The 16102-nt window shown below is 35.1% G+C and overlaps 4 protein-coding genes across 4 annotated transcripts; 3 read left to right on the forward strand and 1 right to left on the reverse strand.

Moving 5' to 3' along the window:
* Window positions 1-357: 357 nt before the first annotated feature.
* Window positions 358-6325, forward strand: LOC107939305 (U3 small nucleolar ribonucleoprotein protein MPP10). The gene is made up of 13 exons (XM_016872624.2): window positions 358-1198; window positions 1281-1336; window positions 1955-2066; window positions 2451-2561; window positions 2654-2791; window positions 4092-4160; window positions 4272-4313; window positions 4522-4590; window positions 4724-4795; window positions 4882-4935; window positions 5032-5173; window positions 5523-5588; window positions 5940-6325. Exons 1-12 carry the CDS (start codon window positions 464-466, stop codon window positions 5555-5557), a joined length of 1635 nt encoding a protein of 544 aa, XP_016728113.1. The 5' UTR covers window positions 358-463; the 3' UTR covers window positions 5558-5588; window positions 5940-6325.
* A 491-nt stretch (window positions 6326-6816) lies between these two features.
* LOC107939302 (anthranilate phosphoribosyltransferase, chloroplastic) lies at window positions 6817-11865 on the forward strand. Its single transcript, XM_016872621.2, has 10 exons — window positions 6817-7384; window positions 7463-7606; window positions 7704-7865; window positions 7993-8076; window positions 9045-9233; window positions 10692-10782; window positions 10900-10959; window positions 11102-11220; window positions 11371-11505; window positions 11592-11865. Exons 1-10 carry the CDS (start codon window positions 7166-7168, stop codon window positions 11619-11621), a joined length of 1233 nt encoding a protein of 410 aa, XP_016728110.1. The 5' UTR covers window positions 6817-7165; the 3' UTR covers window positions 11622-11865.
* An 8-nt stretch (window positions 11866-11873) lies between these two features.
* Window positions 11874-12893, reverse strand: LOC107939303 (glutaredoxin). Its single transcript, XM_016872622.2, has 4 exons — window positions 12606-12893; window positions 12402-12490; window positions 12228-12326; window positions 11874-12091 (listed from the first exon to the last, which is right to left on the reverse strand). The coding sequence occupies exons 1-4, from the start codon at window positions 12707-12709 to the stop codon at window positions 12009-12011; spliced, it is 375 nt and encodes a 124-aa protein (XP_016728111.1). The 5' UTR covers window positions 12710-12893; the 3' UTR covers window positions 11874-12008.
* Window positions 12894-13996: 1103 nt separating this feature from the next.
* Window positions 13997-15559, forward strand: LOC107939301 (ubiquinol oxidase 2, mitochondrial-like). The gene is given in 4 exon segments (NM_001327426.1): window positions 13997-14414; window positions 14496-14624; window positions 14708-15196; window positions 15315-15559. Coding segments are annotated over 4 exon segments (993 nt in total). The 5' UTR covers window positions 13997-14099; the 3' UTR covers window positions 15375-15559.
* The last annotated feature ends 543 nt before the right edge of the window (window positions 15560-16102 follow it).

The raw sequence follows: 16102 nt of genomic DNA on the forward strand, positions 1-16102 counted from the left end.
CCAACACTCAACCCTCCTTCAGACTTGGGTAGTTCCCATTGCTGAACCCTCCTTTCCTTTCCATAAGAAGGAATTGCAAAGCCGAATTACGGATGGAATCAACACAACCCTATACTAAAAGTTTTGTAGACCCAATTTTACACATTGCAGCAGTTGCAATCTATCAATTTGAGCTCACCGATTTGACATTATAAGTACTAAATTGATATCATCTTCCCGTTACAAAGTTAACGGTGGTTAACGAAAATAGACCAAAAAAGACAAGTTCGATTAGTTTGATGGCCAATTTGTAATATTCTATACTTGGGTGACCAAAAATGAAAGATAAGCATAGTTGAGTTACTTGCTGTGTAGTTTTACCCTTTGTTATTTATGCCAATTTCAAAAATACTTAACAAAGCTCGGCTACTCTTCTTCTCGCCGCCAATAAAACCCTAAACCCTAACAAAACGAAGCTAACAGTATGATTCCTTCGGCAATGGCGAGTTCGACCGAAACAGCCCTGGAATCGCTACACCATATCAAGTCAACAGAGCCACCGGAATGGCTCGTGCCTAAACAGGAGCTCTCGCAAGCGGTTCGAGCGGCCTCGAAGCTTCTGTTTTCTAGCCTGAAACCGTATTGTCCAAAGTCTCCATTTGATCAGCTTCTGACCGAAGGGTTCGACGTGGAGCAGATATGGCAACAGATTGACCTCCAATCACAACCGCTACTGTCCTCCCTCCGCCGCGAGGTCAAGAAGTTTGAGAAACACCCGGAGGAGATTTCCAAGCTCAAGGATGGTGGTGTAGGAGGAGGAGAGAAGAAGAAGAAGGTTCTAGAACAAATCGAGACTGACAATGTTGTTAATGATGACGAAGACGATGATGATATGGATATGGACGAAGATGATGATGATGAGGAAGAGGAGGATGAAGAGGGGGAGGAAGAGGAGAAAGAGAGAGGAACGGAAGAAGAGAGTGAGAATGAAGGAGAAGAAAAGGGTGGCATAGAGGATAAATTTTTGAAAATCAAGGAATTGCAAGAGTATTTGGAGGAGGATGAAGCTAGGGAATTTGGCTTGAAGAAGAAGAAGACAAAGGCGGAATCTAAGAAGGAAGAAGAGGACACAGAAGAAGAAGGTGATGATGATGACGAAGAAGATGAAAATGAAGGAAGTGAGGATGACGATGATGAGGCAGAGGAGGAGGAAGATGAGGTAAAAGCAACTGTCCTTTCTCCATTTGGCTGTTGTTTGATATTTTTGTTTATTAGAATTTAATGCAGTTCATATTATGCAGCTCGGGCTATTTGATGGGAATGATGAAGAGGATGAAGATGACTTGGAAAATGCCAGGTTCTAATTTGTGAATTATATTTGCGTGTTTGTGTGTAATTTGACTGTTTGTTAACTTTACTTGTTCTCTTCTCCGTTCTTACTTATTATTGAAGTGAAAGTTTACAGCATCTAAGAACTAATCTAGTTATTTCTAAATTTTTCTAACAATAGGGATGCTTCACTCTTAATGCTTCACCATAAATGATTCTATTACAACCTATATAATGGTGTTGGTATTGCAGCATGAGAATATCTGTTGTAAGACAACACTGCTTAATTTATGACCTCTGCTATTATAGTTGACGGTGTTATTACTTGCAATTTCTTAGTTGCCCTTTAGTTTATGAGTATGTAATGTGTTTATTTTTTAAGTTATGCACCTCTCTTTATATTTGGGATTTCCTCATGGTAGGATGATGAACTCCATCTATCACCTCTCTTTTACCCTGATGGGATATGATTCTTCCTTAATAAAGTTTGGTTTTGGTTGCTTTCAAATTCTCTAGTGTTTCTTTTCCTTTGCAGTTATTGTATGCTAAGATCGTTTATATATTCTCACTAGCATCTTTCAAAATTTAGACCATCAGTAGACCTTTTATTTCTCCTTCTTAAACACTGTGCCCTTGTTATACTCAGATATGAAGATTTTTTCAGTAGAAAAAAGAACAAGAGTTCCAAGGAGAAAGCCAAATCTAGAGACATGTTGGAAGAAGATTCAGGATCAGATGATGAACAAGATGTGGATAAGGTAGTTGGAAACCTGGTTTTGTAGTCACTTGATGTCTCTAATTTGAAAATATATAATGGAATTTTATATATTGTATGGATAACTACAACTTGTCACAGCTGCTATGATGGTTTAAGAGAGAAATAGTTGAAGTGAAAATAGCTAGAGAGAAAAGCTGGTGAAAGGAAAAAGAAGTTACATAACAATAAGAATTTTTGCCCTCCATTATATATTTGCTGTTACTCTTTTTTTTTCCTTCCCTGTTTTGGATAATTTCACTAAATTGATGTTACTGGCTTGATTAGTCATGAAATCAAGCATATAATAGACATCTATAACTTCAATCAATAATATTGCATAGATTGGCTTTATGAGACTATGTTTCTGTTTTTCCCTCTTTTACAGAGAAAAGATGGCCCTTCTAAGCATGAAAAAGAACTTGACAAACTTAGATCTAAAATAGAGGAAATGGAGAAGGCCAACTTGGATCCAAAAGTTTGGACAATGCGTGGAGAGGTAAATTTTTCATATAAGCTGTCGTGGTATTATTTAGTACATGCCCTTTTGGACAAGAATAAGATTATTTATACAAAGATTTTTAATAACAGGTAACTGCAGCACAAAGGCAAAAGAATAGTGCATTAGAAGTTGATTTAGATTTTGAGCACAATGTCAGGCCTGCCCCTGTAATCACAGAGGAGGTTACTGCATCACTTGAAGATTTGATTAAGACTAGGATCAGTGAGGTAAGCTTCTTCCCCAACTGCTAGGATTTGAAACTTGTTCTTTACTAATTTCATCAACTTAATACAGATGTTTTCATCACAATGTTTCTTGTGAATTTTGAAATTTCTGTACTTTTCTCCAAAAACTGCAGCACTGCCTGCCTTTCTGTTTCCTTTATTTGTTCAACATTTATACTGCCTAGTTTGTTTAGTGCTTGAAGAGGTTCCAATTGGACTGGTTGAACTTGAAAACTTGGAAATAAGCAGCCTATTCAGTTATCAAGTCAAGATTGTAGATACTTGATTTTGATTCCTAATATATAATCTCTGAAAATAGATCAATATGTTGTTTTATAGGAAATTATGCTTCCATGTATATGTGAAGGTGATTTTAAATAGTTAGCGACAGTGTTTCTCTGAGGGTTGCTTTACTGAAAATTGCTTCATTGAAGCTCTTGTTAAAGAAATCTCCTTGATTGAACACCTCTCTTTTCTGAAAAGCTCTTTCATAAAAGAACTCTTTAGTAAAATCTTCATTAAGCTAAAAAAGTGAAAATTGCTCATTAGGGTATTTCTCTATTTGGTTATACCCAAGAGCTTGGCTTTGTGGATAAGATATGATGATAGTTAAGAGATCTCTTAACATTTCTATGAAGTGCTTCTCCTTTTCTTTTAGTTGAGTCCTACTCTATTATAGTACTCGTTGGTTATGGCTGACACATCGGTGTCATTGTGAAATGACATTGGGATTGACACTGATGTAATATGTGTTTAACACATGATAGGAAATGCGGACACAGCCTCGTGCCTAGCTAAGATAGCTGTGTCTGGAGAAGGGGGGGCATGATCCTGTGGCATTGGACAAACTAGAGCATTACTTTCTTTTAATTATGAGCCCAAATATTGATAAGTGAAGCTTTTTTAGTCTTATTGCTATCGAGATTGCGTGATAAATGTAGCATTACTTTCTTTTAATTATTAGCCCAAATTTTGATAGCTGTTCATATTTTTTAAAATTAGTAGTAAAAGATGAATTTGATAAATGAAGCATTTTTAGTCTTATTGCCATCGAGATTGTATTGTGCAGTCTTCGTTAGGTGTGACTTCCATGTAACCCTACATGTGATGCTTAGATTTTTCTTCTTGATTGTGTGATGCAGCCAAGGAACCTTATGTCTCAAGTGTTTTTCCCCTTTCTGTTTCCATATCTTTTTATCCTTTTTTTCCTTATTTTCTTTAAAAGTTCAATTAGTATTATAATCCTTAGTTTCCTAAGCAGTTCTGCATTAGTGTTAACAAAATTTAATATGATTTTATTCAGGGCCTGTTTGATGATGTTCAAAAGGCTCGAACTTCATCATCCAAAGCGCCAAGAGAAATCAAAGAGCTGGTAAGTTGTATTCGTCATTAATATGTTCTTTTGAAGGTTCTCATGGCTTTTCTCCTTTTTGATTAATGAAGGAAACTAATTATTTCAAGCTGTATGTTTGTATTATTGCAGGATGAGAGCAAGAGCAAGAAGGCTCTTGCTGAAGTTTATGAGGTTTGTATGCTACGTGATTTCATATTACCATTAAATGTTGTACTAGATTAAACATCCTCTCCAATCACCCTACTGCACTTGTGTATTTCTCATCCATGTACCAGCTTTTATAGATGCTCAGCTCAAGAATCATGAGTGACAATTCCAAGTTGGGATATTTTATTCTTTTTCTTCTTTTTAATTGCAAAAACTGTATACTCCTTTGCAGGAAGAATTTGTCCAGAAAACAGATCCAGCCTCTGCCCTGTTGACCTTTTCAGATGAACTAAAGAAAGAGGTAAATATTATGTGGATTTGTTTTTCTTTTGATACCCTAGTCCTACAGCATTCTAGTCAAGAATGCACCTTTATATTAGTTTTTGACATTCATACATCTATCATGTTTCATTTTTTTAATCTTCTTTTACCAGGCCAGTATGCTGTTCAAGAAACTTTGCTTGAAGTTGGATGCTCTTTCTCATTTTCATTTTACTCCAAAACCTGTATGCTTCTCATTTGGTTTCCCGATGACTAAATACAGTAAAAATCAGTTTGCTGTAGTGTTTATATGGTGTCTTGATTTCTGTAGGTTGTTGAGGACATGTCTATACAAACAAATGTCCCTGCCCTTGCCATGGAAGAGGTACAAACGTTTCCCAATTATTTTCTAAGAATCTTGGTCTTGTCATGGTTTGACAATTTCTGACATGCATGCGTTTTGATAATATTCCTTGGTCAGATTGCACCTATGGCTGTCTCAGATGCAGCTATGCTGGCTCCTGAGGAAGTTTTTTCTGGTAAAGGTGACATTAAAGAAGAAGCAGAACTGACAAAGGCAGAAAGAAAGAGGAGGAGGGCTAACAAGAAAAGGAAGTTTAAGGGTAAGGAAATTTAAATTTCTTGGAGAAGGAAAAATAATAAATGGAATTTAGGAATGTTTAGATTCCCATGCTTTGTAATTTAAAAAATCTATTGACAAATAATATAGGAAAGATGTTGGCGAGGAAGCCTTTCCTGCATATTATTTAATGCGCTACCTCACTAGCATATATTTTTTAATGAATAATCACTGCCATGCATTTATTTATTGAAAGTAAACCTGCGATGATTATGATGAGACTTAGATTTGGTAATGGAACAATGATTTGGTGCTAGCTTTCTAGCCATTGAGTTTTATTTGTTCATTTCATGCAAGTTTTATGGTTTATGATTTTGTCACCTTGATTACAGCTGAAGCAGCTAAAAGGATGGGTAAAAAGGCATGACAGATGACAACCGTAGGCAACAATGACGAAGGTTTGTATTGTATTCCTATTCTACCTGCTAGTTGGTGGTAGTTAAAAGTATCATGAGACTTTTATACTAGGAATCGGATTGCATTTTGCTCCCTCTAATAAGAAATGGGTGAACTAGTTCTTGTATATTAGATCAAAGAGCAAACTGATTTTATTTGTTAAAAATTGCATCCTTTTCTTCAATTAAAGTTGGTCCTTTTATGTTAGAATAAGGTACACGATGTAACGTATAGGGATTAATTTGTCTATTTTTTTAGTAAAGGGGGCAAAATGCAATATATTCTTCATATAGGGGCTTTCATGATACTTTTACTGCTGGTTAAGTAAATTGGTTAGTTTATTGTACGTGCAGGCAGGGAAGGATAGTTTGTGACCTAGTTTTGGTGAAGCGGGGGAAATGGCATATTCTAAAGAGGGAAAGACACAGCATGCATCTCTGTCTAGCTTTTGCAAGCTTAGAGCAAGCCAAACAATGAGACAGAGGTGGAATCAAATCTGGGAGTTTAGTTCCTAAGAATATAATTAATATTGGTTACAAGTTTTGGTACAGACAATAATAACATTTGCTATTGTATGAGCCAATTCAAGTGTTATTAATTGCTTTTTCACTACGTATTCGCTCACTCTGTACAAAAAGAAAAGATTGCAACGTGACGATATAAAGAGTTACTGTTAGAAAAGACTTGGAAACATTCAAATATGAAATATCATATCAATGTGGAACATGATTTCCAACTTCTTGATTTGGTTCATTGATATATTAATGATTGTCAAACGCATGGATAGGTTTAAAATATTAAAACTCAAATATGCTATTTTGATTTTATTCAATTTTTATAAGCTAAGATCAGTATTGATATTATATAATCTTATAATTATATAAATGTATATAATTAAATTAAAAATTGAATTAAAATTAAATTTTAATGTGTTTAATTACATAAAATTATAATTCATATATTTAATTACATATTGAAATAAAATTAATATATAGTTTTAATATTTACCCCTCTTACCTTAAATTCATAAATCAAATACTATTTTATTATATGTATATGTTATTAAAATTTAATAATGAACTTTCAATAAAATAATATGCGGATAGAAAGTGAGGAAAGGGCAGAAAGGCAAATCAAAATAGTGATGGAGCAATAATGCTTTTCTTGTTCATTGATGTACCGATAATGCTTGTATGCATTAATGAAAGTAACATCATAAAAACGTGGAGCGGTATGGTAAAACTGTCCACCTTAGTTTTAGGTGGCGAATAGATTCAGGTTTCTTCGGATCTATTTTAATTTTGCCGCGCTGTAAAAAAAACTAAAATTTACTGAACCCTCCACCAACCCCAAACCGAAGTCCCCTTCTCATTTCTAATTCTAATGCTCCATTTGTGGCAAAAAAAGTGTCTAATTTATGGTGCATATTTAATTATTAGCTTAATCCCCACTCATAATTTTCTCCCTATATATTTGCTCCATTGCCCATTTCAATTCCACTATATTTTTCTCAAATAATAAATAGTTAATCTTTGTGGTGGGTTTTGATTTGACTTAAAATTTTCTGGGTTCAAGAGCAATGGCGACAACAGTGTTTCTACAGCAGTCTTCTTTATTTTCTTTCTCTTCATTTACTCACAGCAGCCGCCCTTTAACTAAACTTTTCGATAGTAGTATAACAACAATTGTCCCTTTCTCTAACCGGCGTCGTTTCAGAGTTGTTTCTGACTCTGTTTCTGTATCTGCTCTGCCCACTGTTCGTGGAAACTCAAGTTCATCAGTTGGTTCAATTAAAGAGGTGAGAAGATTTTATGGTGCTCATTTTTGTTTGGGAAAATCAAATGTTGATATATATATTGGGTTTTCACCGTTTCAGTTGATTGAGAGTTTGATTAATCGAGTTGATTTAACGGAGTCCGAGGCTGAGTCGTCTCTTGAGTTTTTGTTAACCGAAGCTAATGAGGCTTTGATCAGTGCTTTTCTTGTTTTGTTGAGGGCTAAAGGCGAGACTTTTGAAGAAGTAAGTTCCTTTTTACCCCCTTTTTTTAAGTGAATTTTTTGGACAATTTTGTGTGATCAGTTAACTGTTCACATATTACTTGCCTGTGACATCTAAGGTTGTGGGATTGGCGAGGGCAATGTTAAAGCATGCTTGGAAGGTAGAAGGGTTAAATGATGCTGTTGACATCGTTGGAACGGGTGGTGATGGAGCGAACACCGTGAATATATCAACGGGTGCTTCAATATTGGCTGCTGCTTGTGGTGCAAAAGTTGCCAAGGTCACTGACAACTACTCAATTTAAATACATTTTCTCTCATTCTTTCTTTCTCCTTGTTGGATCTATTAATGCAACATTTATTGTCCTACTATCATTGTCATACTTATTGCTTTTGTCTGTGCTACAGCAAGGGAATAGATCAAGTTCCTCTGCCTGTGGAAGTGCTGATGTATTGGAAGCTTTGGGGATAAATCTTGATTTGGACCCTGAGGTTGGTGCCTTTATAACCATAGCATTATAGTTGCGTTAATGATATTGTCATACTAGGATTAGGTCCCGCAAGTTTTTTTAGCGTGCCTTTTTTTATCATTGGAGGCATACCTTGTTTTCTGTTTCTTTTGTCATTAGTTCAATGTAAAAGCATCTTGGTGAGAACTGTCAAAGCTCTTCCAGGGGGAGTACTAAGTTTTTCTATACAATGCTTGTCAGGTTATTGTGTAGAAAGTGTTTGATAAATTATTTAACTATTCTTGTTTCTTAATTAGTTTGAAATTTTTTTTTATAGGAATTCTACTCTTTAGGGTGTTGCAAACTTATACTTGGTTGCAGTAGTAACCGTTGCTCATAGTCAATTGATGGATAATCTGATAGAGAATTCTATTGGAATGCTCAATATCCCATAATGTTTCTTAAACTTGTACCTAATTACTGCTTCTACTTTTTTCCTTTTCAAAATTTTTAATAGAACAACCTGCATGTTTTAATATAATTGCAAAAAAGAGCCTATTCTGTATGACCTGTTAAGCTTTCAGTTTTAACGCTGTTTGTTCTTCTATGAAATGGAAATGTTTTTTTACAAATTAATGCTTACTTTCAATCTTTGCGTCCAATTAATGTACACTTTTTATGGCCTACTGTTGAGAATTTATGAAGATTCTTTGTTCCTATCGAGCAACACAACATACACATTAAAAACTTTTAAGGACTACCATCTACTATTACTTCTACCAGAATTCTGCGTGGGCGTCAATAGTTAATATCATGATTGGTTGGTTTTTATGTTGTCCATGCTGCAAATTTGTTTGGTTGGTTTTTACTTCTAGATGTAAGTGGAAAATAAAGGCATTAAGTAGCTGGCCCACTGAATTAAATGAATGTAACTGTACCAAATATCTTAAATATAACCCTTCACAGATGTTATTATGGCATTGAATTTTTCTTTTCTCATCTTTTTTGAAGGGAATAGTGAGCTGTGTGAATAAAGCAGGAATTGGTTTTATGATGGCACCAAAATATCACCCAGCAATGAAGATTGTGAGCGGTGTTAGAAAGAAGCTGAAAATTAAAACTGTGTTCAATGTACTGGGTCCTATGTTGAACCCTGCCAGAGTACCTTTTGCTGTTGTTGGTGTTTATCATGAAGATCTAGTAAGTGTTCTTAGCGCCTTATAGCATTCTTAAAAGTTCTCTCTTTTGCTCTCTCTCCTTGCAGCCTAAGAAAGTATAGATTTCTAGTGTATTGATTTTTTCTTTACCAAAAAAACCATTTTTATTTCCTTGTTGAATTAGTATCTATACTTCAAGTGACACAAACTCAGTGAAGAAAATTACATAGAAATCACATTCATATTATAATAAGAAATAAATTGGGGGGGGGGTATTTGGGTCTGTTTTTCTAATTTTAAGAAATAATTACTCACTTAGAAATCTGCTTTGTTACTTTTGTTTTTAATTTATTTTTGAATATATTAAGTTTTGGAAAAAAATTACAAAGTTTCTTGGATAGATTGGGTATAATAAATTATTGTTATTAACAGTTTCATTGATATTGTCCTTGGTTGTTTCCACTATGATCACTTTGATTCTGAATCTTCTACTTACGGTTAGAGTGATGCTATCAACCTGCAAGTGAGCCTAGTTTTCAAGAATTAGTTCCATTTGACCAAACTGAATCCATTTCCATTGCAAGCCTGCAAACTTGCATTCAGTTTCTATAAAACAGACTTTCTTTACTACACTTCCCTGACCTTTTAGCAATGGGCCTTTCCCTGCTTTTCCTGTCCCTGAATTGTGATACAATTGCTGGATTGGGAATTATTTCGTGGATAGATTAAAGGCTCAAGGAGTTAGCTGTGTCTCTGCTGGCTTAAACATCTTATTGGTTGAACCTTAGCTAAAATGTCTTTCCGTTGGAAAATCCTCAGTTCATGTCCTTATCGTTGCCTATTGTCCTTGGTTATGTTTAAAGGTTCTTTGGTAATATTAGAATATGTTATGAATTGTAATATTCTACTAAAATAATATACTGATAATGCTTGAGTTCATTTTAGGTTCTTAGATCAATGTAGTTTCCTGTCATGCAAACCCAACAAAATTATATCTTGATTTTGCAATTGGTACCATGTGATTTTCTCTGTCTGATCAATATTTGATTAAAGATACGTGTATAATTTAGGGTTCTGTCTCCAATGTTCCTCTTTTATTTTGAAAATGTACTCCAATATACGAACCTTTAGTTGCCACAGGTTTTGTGTTTCAACATCAATCTCTTTATTTTCAGGCTGAAGAAAGATATCCTGTACTATATATCGATTCTCTAATCTTTCAATAGCAAAACTTAACACTTGAGTAGTAGATATTGTAACCAAGATTGTGTCCATTAACCTTCCTGATAATAAAAGTAATTGCTGATATTACAAAGGAAAAATAGTAATACATGCATAGTTGCTTGAGCACATTAAAACTGGAGTGGTGCTATACATGTGATCTTCTGTTTTAACTATGTTGCACGAAGGAGTTAAAGACACATGTTAAAGTACTTGCAGTGTTATGTAATTTGATAGTTTGCTCCTTTGAATTCATCACTGAGATGAGTTGTGACTGTAGGTCTTCAAAATGGCCAAAGCACTACAACGGTTTGGCATGAAAAGAGCATTAGTTGTGCACTCAGAGGGTTTAGATGAAATGAGTCCCCTTGGTAAGCTTCATTTTATTACTCCTTTCACTCGGCTCAATCATCAGCTCATGTCGTCTTTGCTTGCTGTTCCTTATATCTAAATCATTACAATCTCACAACATATATCCATCCATACAGGGCCAGGGCGAGTCCTTGATGTCACTCCAGAAAAAATTGAGAAGTTCTCATTTGATCCATGTACGATCTTGTTTGTATTTCATGATGTTTTCATCCTTTATTGAGACCATAGATGTATTTTATTGAATGATACACAAGATTTTGAAACTGCTGTATTTATACACTGCTCAAGTTGTGCTAAGAAAATACAATGTTTGGACAGTGGAATTTGGCATTGCTCGTTGTACTCTAGATGACCTGCGAGGTGGTGGCAAGGACTACAATGCGGATGTTTTGAAGCGTACTCTTTCGGGGGAGAGTGGGCCCATTGCAGATGCACTTGTAAATAACTTCTTTTCCTTCTTTTGTCTATGTGCCTATTCGTGTACTTTTTTGCATGCCTATCATTATTTTTCTTTTACTGTAAAATAATGGCATTCCGTAAACGCTGAGACGATATTCTGATACAAAAGCAAAATCTTCATGTTTCAGATCCTTACTGCAGCAGCAGCTCTCCTAGTGAGTGGTCATGTGAAATCACTTTCTGAAGGGGTAGCATTGGCTCGTGAGACACAATTATCAGGAAAAGCTCTAAATACGCTTAATTCATGGATAGATATCTCCAATGTAAGTGAAACCACTTAACTTTCCTCCATAGTGCTTTACTTTTGGGGTTGTAACTACACCTCATCTTCTCTTCTTCTTCAATGCAGAAAGTGTATGGAAAAACTACAGAACAGTAAAAGCTTTGGAAACTTTGGGTCCACATTCATCACAAATCTCAGACTTTAAAAGTAACTTGATGGGATCACCATGTAACAGTGGAACATTTGAATATACCAGACTAAGAAATTTGGTTGCAAGGCTTTGGGCTTATATCCTGTTTTATTGCTTTGCTAGATTGTTCTCAAGTTTTCTTTTCATGAAATATACTTGAAACAATTTCTTTTCAAGTGTGGAATAATAATAAATTACCCAAATTAACAATCTGCAAGTACCAAATTGTTGCATATCATTATTGAAGCAGTTTTAAGTAGAAACATTATGTATTGAAAAGGGATATGAAGTCTAGTATGGTTCCACTGAAAAGAAATTGCTTTGTTATTTATAGCATGCAGAAAGGTTTGGTGTCAGGCATTGAGATCGACAGTAATGCCACCAGCATCTGACAGGAGGTTCAGAAGCTGACCTGCTTGATACTTGGCAATAACAGCTGCAACAAATAAAGGAGTAATATTAATCTTATAACCCAAAATAACAACAATTGCAATTTACTTTTTTCAGGATTATGAGTTAACTAGAAACCATGACATGAACCAACAAGCAAAGCAAGGCAAAGTTGAGCTTACAATCACAGCCACCAATGTGTGTTCCTGCAGTGAACACATTAGGTACTGTCGTTTGCCCAGTCCACTCTGCCAGAGCTGCTTGCATTTCACCACCATCACCTTCCAAAAAAAAATAGATTTTTACAACAACAGCAGTAGTTAAAAATATAATTGTTTTAGAGATAGTTGGCTTACTTTCTTGATCCAATTCAATGGCCTTGTAAGAAGCTTTTAACTGAGCAAACAGCTGCTTAACCCTATTACAATACCCACAATAGGTTTTACTGCAACAGAAGCAAAGTTATAGATTAGAAATCCCAAAATTTGAAGAAACTTAACCATATATAGCAGTATTCAATTCATGATTGAGGAAGTTTAAAGGAATCGGAACTTGGGTACCTGAAGACAACAACGGGGGTGGAGGAAACGATGTGCTTGACCTTGTCAAGTGCCATTTGGGTATCTTCCTGGCTTAACTTGTTGGAGCTTAGAAGGGAACCCATCGCTGTTTTATATTAGGATCAGCTTGGTGGGGTGTCTTAAACGGTGAGACTAGGTGTCCCAACTATCAAATGTGGAATTTGGTGGCAGCGATTGGAGTTTCCAGCTGGCCAGCTTTTGTCAGGCAAGACACAGAGTTGAGACGGTCGATGCAACAAACAAAACTCTCAACTTTCACTATTTATTTCATCATCACCACCATTATTATAGTTGACAAAAAAGCAGATGCGGTGGGCTTGGTTCCGATTAGAGGTATGTTGGGCCGGCCTCAATAACCTTCCACGCGGAGACTAATATTATATTACCAATTAAAAATCTTTTATCAATTGAACTTTTTTTTCTTTTCTTTTGGTTGTTTTAATTTTAAAAAAATTTAAATTTCACCATCAATTTTTTAAAAAGAGTTAGATTATTATTTTTATAAAAATATTAGTTAAAATATTAAAATTTTAAACATAACAGTTTACGTGTATTTCACATTTTTTATTAATTTTTATTATATATTTTTTAAAAAATTTAAAGTATTTGTTGACATGGTATATAATACAAATAATATCATATCACATGTAGTACATGTGGGTTGTCATGCGTATTGTTATGATAACATCTTTAAAAATTAATGTTTTAGCCAATATTTCTATTAAAAAGACAATTTGATTCTATTTTAGAATAATAATAATTAAATTAACTAAAAAAATCAAATTGATAAAAATGTAGATATTCATGAAGACTAAATTTATCATATGAGTGAGAAAAGGAAAACCAACAACGTCAATAAACTTAAAAAGACTAATCCTGCAATTTAGATAAAAATAAGGAGTATTCGTATATTTAACCGGACTATTTATACCTAAAAGAATTACTCAAATTAAAAAAAAACTAATTATAAAATTATAGCGGGATATTTAATGAAATTAAAATAAAAGATAAAGGTTTGCATACTTTTAAACCCAACTTGCTTCCATAGGATAAGTATAAAATTGATGTAATTATGTGGTTTTTCAATTATTAAATATATTCAAATTACTCGAAATTTGGAAATATCTAACACTTGATGCCCACGCAAATGGACTTGGTCCCCAAGAAACGCATATGTTTATTTGAGGAAGAATCGGTTTTGTTAATAAAAAAATTAATAGTGGAGAAATAAGAATATCTCAATGCATCACCATCCACTTCAAAGATACCTTTAGACGCCGTCTTCAAAGTACAGCTGTACGCAGACATCTTTGCCTAATTTATATGCTCCCTCCCCATATAAAATACCAAAATATCAAATATAAACCTCACTTAAACCCTACGAAGTTTTACTAATAATTAGTTGAAACAAAAAAGCTTACGTAGTACCAAGAAAAGATACCTTGTTTTATTGATCTTCAAGTCCTGAGGATGATGATGAGTCGTGGTTACAACAGGTTAGCCAGCTCCATGTTTACAATGGTCAGCCCTCGATTCTTTTCCACAGCAGCAACACGGGGGGTCCTCTCCAACGACATGGTGAAGGCTCCCGCCGTTGGACTTGGCGTGCGCTGCAGGAGCTCTATGGCGGCGATAGCTGGTGGTGACAAGGAGCAGGAGAAGAAACAAGCAGTAGGCGGCGGCGGCGGCTCCTCCAAGGATGACAAAGAGATCGTCAGTTATTGGGGCTTGGATCCAACTAAGGTGTCCAAAGAGGACGGCTCCCCATGGAAGTGGACCTGCTTTAGGGTACTATAAGTTTGTCTTTTTCGTGCAACAGTCTTTTTATATATAGTATATATAATTTTTTCTATGGGCCTTTTTTTCCAGCCATGGGATACGTACCAGGCAGACTTGTCAATAGATCTGAAGAAACATCACGCACCGGTGACTGTGCTTGACAAAATGGCTTATTGGACTGTCAAATCTCTTAGATGGCCTACAGATCTTTTCTTTCAAGTATATTTCTTGATATATATTGTTTTACGTACGTACGCATGAACATGATTACAATATTATATATGTTTTACGTACTGGTACAGCGGAGATATGGTTGCCGAGCAATGATGCTGGAGACAGTGGCAGCAGTGCCAGGGATGGTGGGAGGGATGCTATTACACTGCAAGTCATTAAGGAGATTTGAACACAGTGGAGGTTGGATCAAAGCACTGTTGGAAGAGGCTGAGAATGAACGTATGCACCTAATGACATTCATGGAGGTATCGGATCCTAGATGGTACGAACGTGCCCTTGTATTTGCTGTCCAAGGTGTATTCTTCAATGCTTACTTCTTGGGATATATTATATCACCTAAATTTGCCCATCGAGTGGTGGGATACCTTGAGGAAGAAGCAATCCACTCTTACACCGAGTTCCTCAAGGAGTTGGACAATGGTAACATTGAGAATGTGCCAGCTCCACCTATTGCTATTGATTACTGGCGCTTGCCCCCTAACTCCACTCTGCGAGATGTTGTTTTGGCTGTGAGGGCAGATGAGGCACATCACCGTGATGTTAACCATTTTGCATCGGTAATCAATTAACATCCTCACTAGCTCTAAATTTCACTCTTTTTTTCCCTCCATGCCTAGCTAGTTAATATATCGAAATAACAATTATTGTGGTGTATGTATGTATGTATGTATGTAGGATATACATTATCAGGGACGTCAGCTGAAGGAAGCTCCTGCTCCGCTCGGTTATCACTGAAAACTGCCTTGCCTGCAACTTCAATTCACACATGTATATACCTCTTCTTTTTTTTCTTGTAATCAATAATTATGGTTTATATACAGTCATATATGATATGAGTGCTGGTACCTTTATTAATTCAAGAGAGGTAAAATCAATAAGAAAACCATTTTGTAAATAAATAAGAAAAAGAGTTTGAAGTATAATCTTACGTTATACTTTTAGAAGTCTTTTGTTGGGATGCTTCTGTGGGGGTCTGATTTTTTTACCCTCTTCTGGTGTTGTTTTAAGAAGCTTCTTCTGTGTATGGTTTTTATTATTAATAACATCTTAATGGCTTAGGGAACGCGCCCCCCCCCCAAAAAAAAAAAATTGTAATAAAGTTAGGTTTTTGGTGTGTACAAATTGATTTGTAATTAGGACCTGAATAGAAAAAAAAAGAAATAAACTCTAAATGAAGCTAAAAATATTATTAATTCTCATATACTTTAAATTAAAATATATGAAAAAGCTTGAAGGAGCTAATATGGATTGACTCAATTAAAAGAACTCTCTTCCTATTATATATTTATGATCACTAACACAAACTTAGATAAATTTAAATTAAAATATATGAAAAAGCTTGAAGAAGCTAATATGGATTGGCCCAATTAAATGAACTCTCATCCTATTATGTATTTATGATCACTAACATTAAACTTAGATAAATTTGAGTTGCCTACCCGCGACCCTATTGGGCCCTACCA

The sequence above is a fragment of the Gossypium hirsutum genome, chromosome A12, assembly GCF_007990345.1.
Source record: "Gossypium hirsutum isolate 1008001.06 chromosome A12, Gossypium_hirsutum_v2.1, whole genome shotgun sequence".
In the NCBI taxonomy this organism is placed as follows: domain Eukaryota; kingdom Viridiplantae; phylum Streptophyta; class Magnoliopsida; order Malvales; family Malvaceae; genus Gossypium; species Gossypium hirsutum.

Excerpts from the sequence above, each read along its gene's own strand:
- LOC107939305 (XM_016872624.2), top strand. The coding sequence starts at position 464 with ATGATTCCTTCGGCAATGGCGAGTTCGACCGAAACAGCCCTGGAATCG. Across the intron at positions 1,337-1,954 it reads GATGACTTGGAAAATGCCAG|ATATGAAGATTTTTTCAGTA; the intron begins GTTCTAATTTGT and ends TGTTATACTCAG. Across the intron at positions 2,792-4,091 it reads TTAAGACTAGGATCAGTGAG|GGCCTGTTTGATGATGTTCA; the intron begins GTAAGCTTCTTC and ends GATTTTATTCAG.
- LOC107939302 (XM_016872621.2), top strand. The coding sequence starts at position 7,166 with ATGGCGACAACAGTGTTTCTACAGCAGTCTTCTTTATTTTCTTTCTCT. Across the intron at positions 7,866-7,992 it reads GTGGTGCAAAAGTTGCCAAG|CAAGGGAATAGATCAAGTTC; the intron begins GTCACTGACAAC and ends TCTGTGCTACAG. Across the intron at positions 10,960-11,101 it reads GAAGTTCTCATTTGATCCAT|TGGAATTTGGCATTGCTCGT; the intron begins GTACGATCTTGT and ends ATGTTTGGACAG.
- LOC107939303 (XM_016872622.2), bottom strand. The coding sequence starts at position 12,709 with ATGGGTTCCCTTCTAAGCTCCAACAAGTTAAGCCAGGAAGATACCCAA. Across the intron at positions 12,327-12,401 it reads CATTGAATTGGATCAAGAAA|GTGATGGTGGTGAAATGCAA; the intron begins GTAAGCCAACTA and ends TTTTTTTGGAAG. Across the intron at positions 12,092-12,227 it reads ACACATTGGTGGCTGTGATT|CTGTTATTGCCAAGTATCAA; the intron begins GTAAGCTCAACT and ends TATTTGTTGCAG.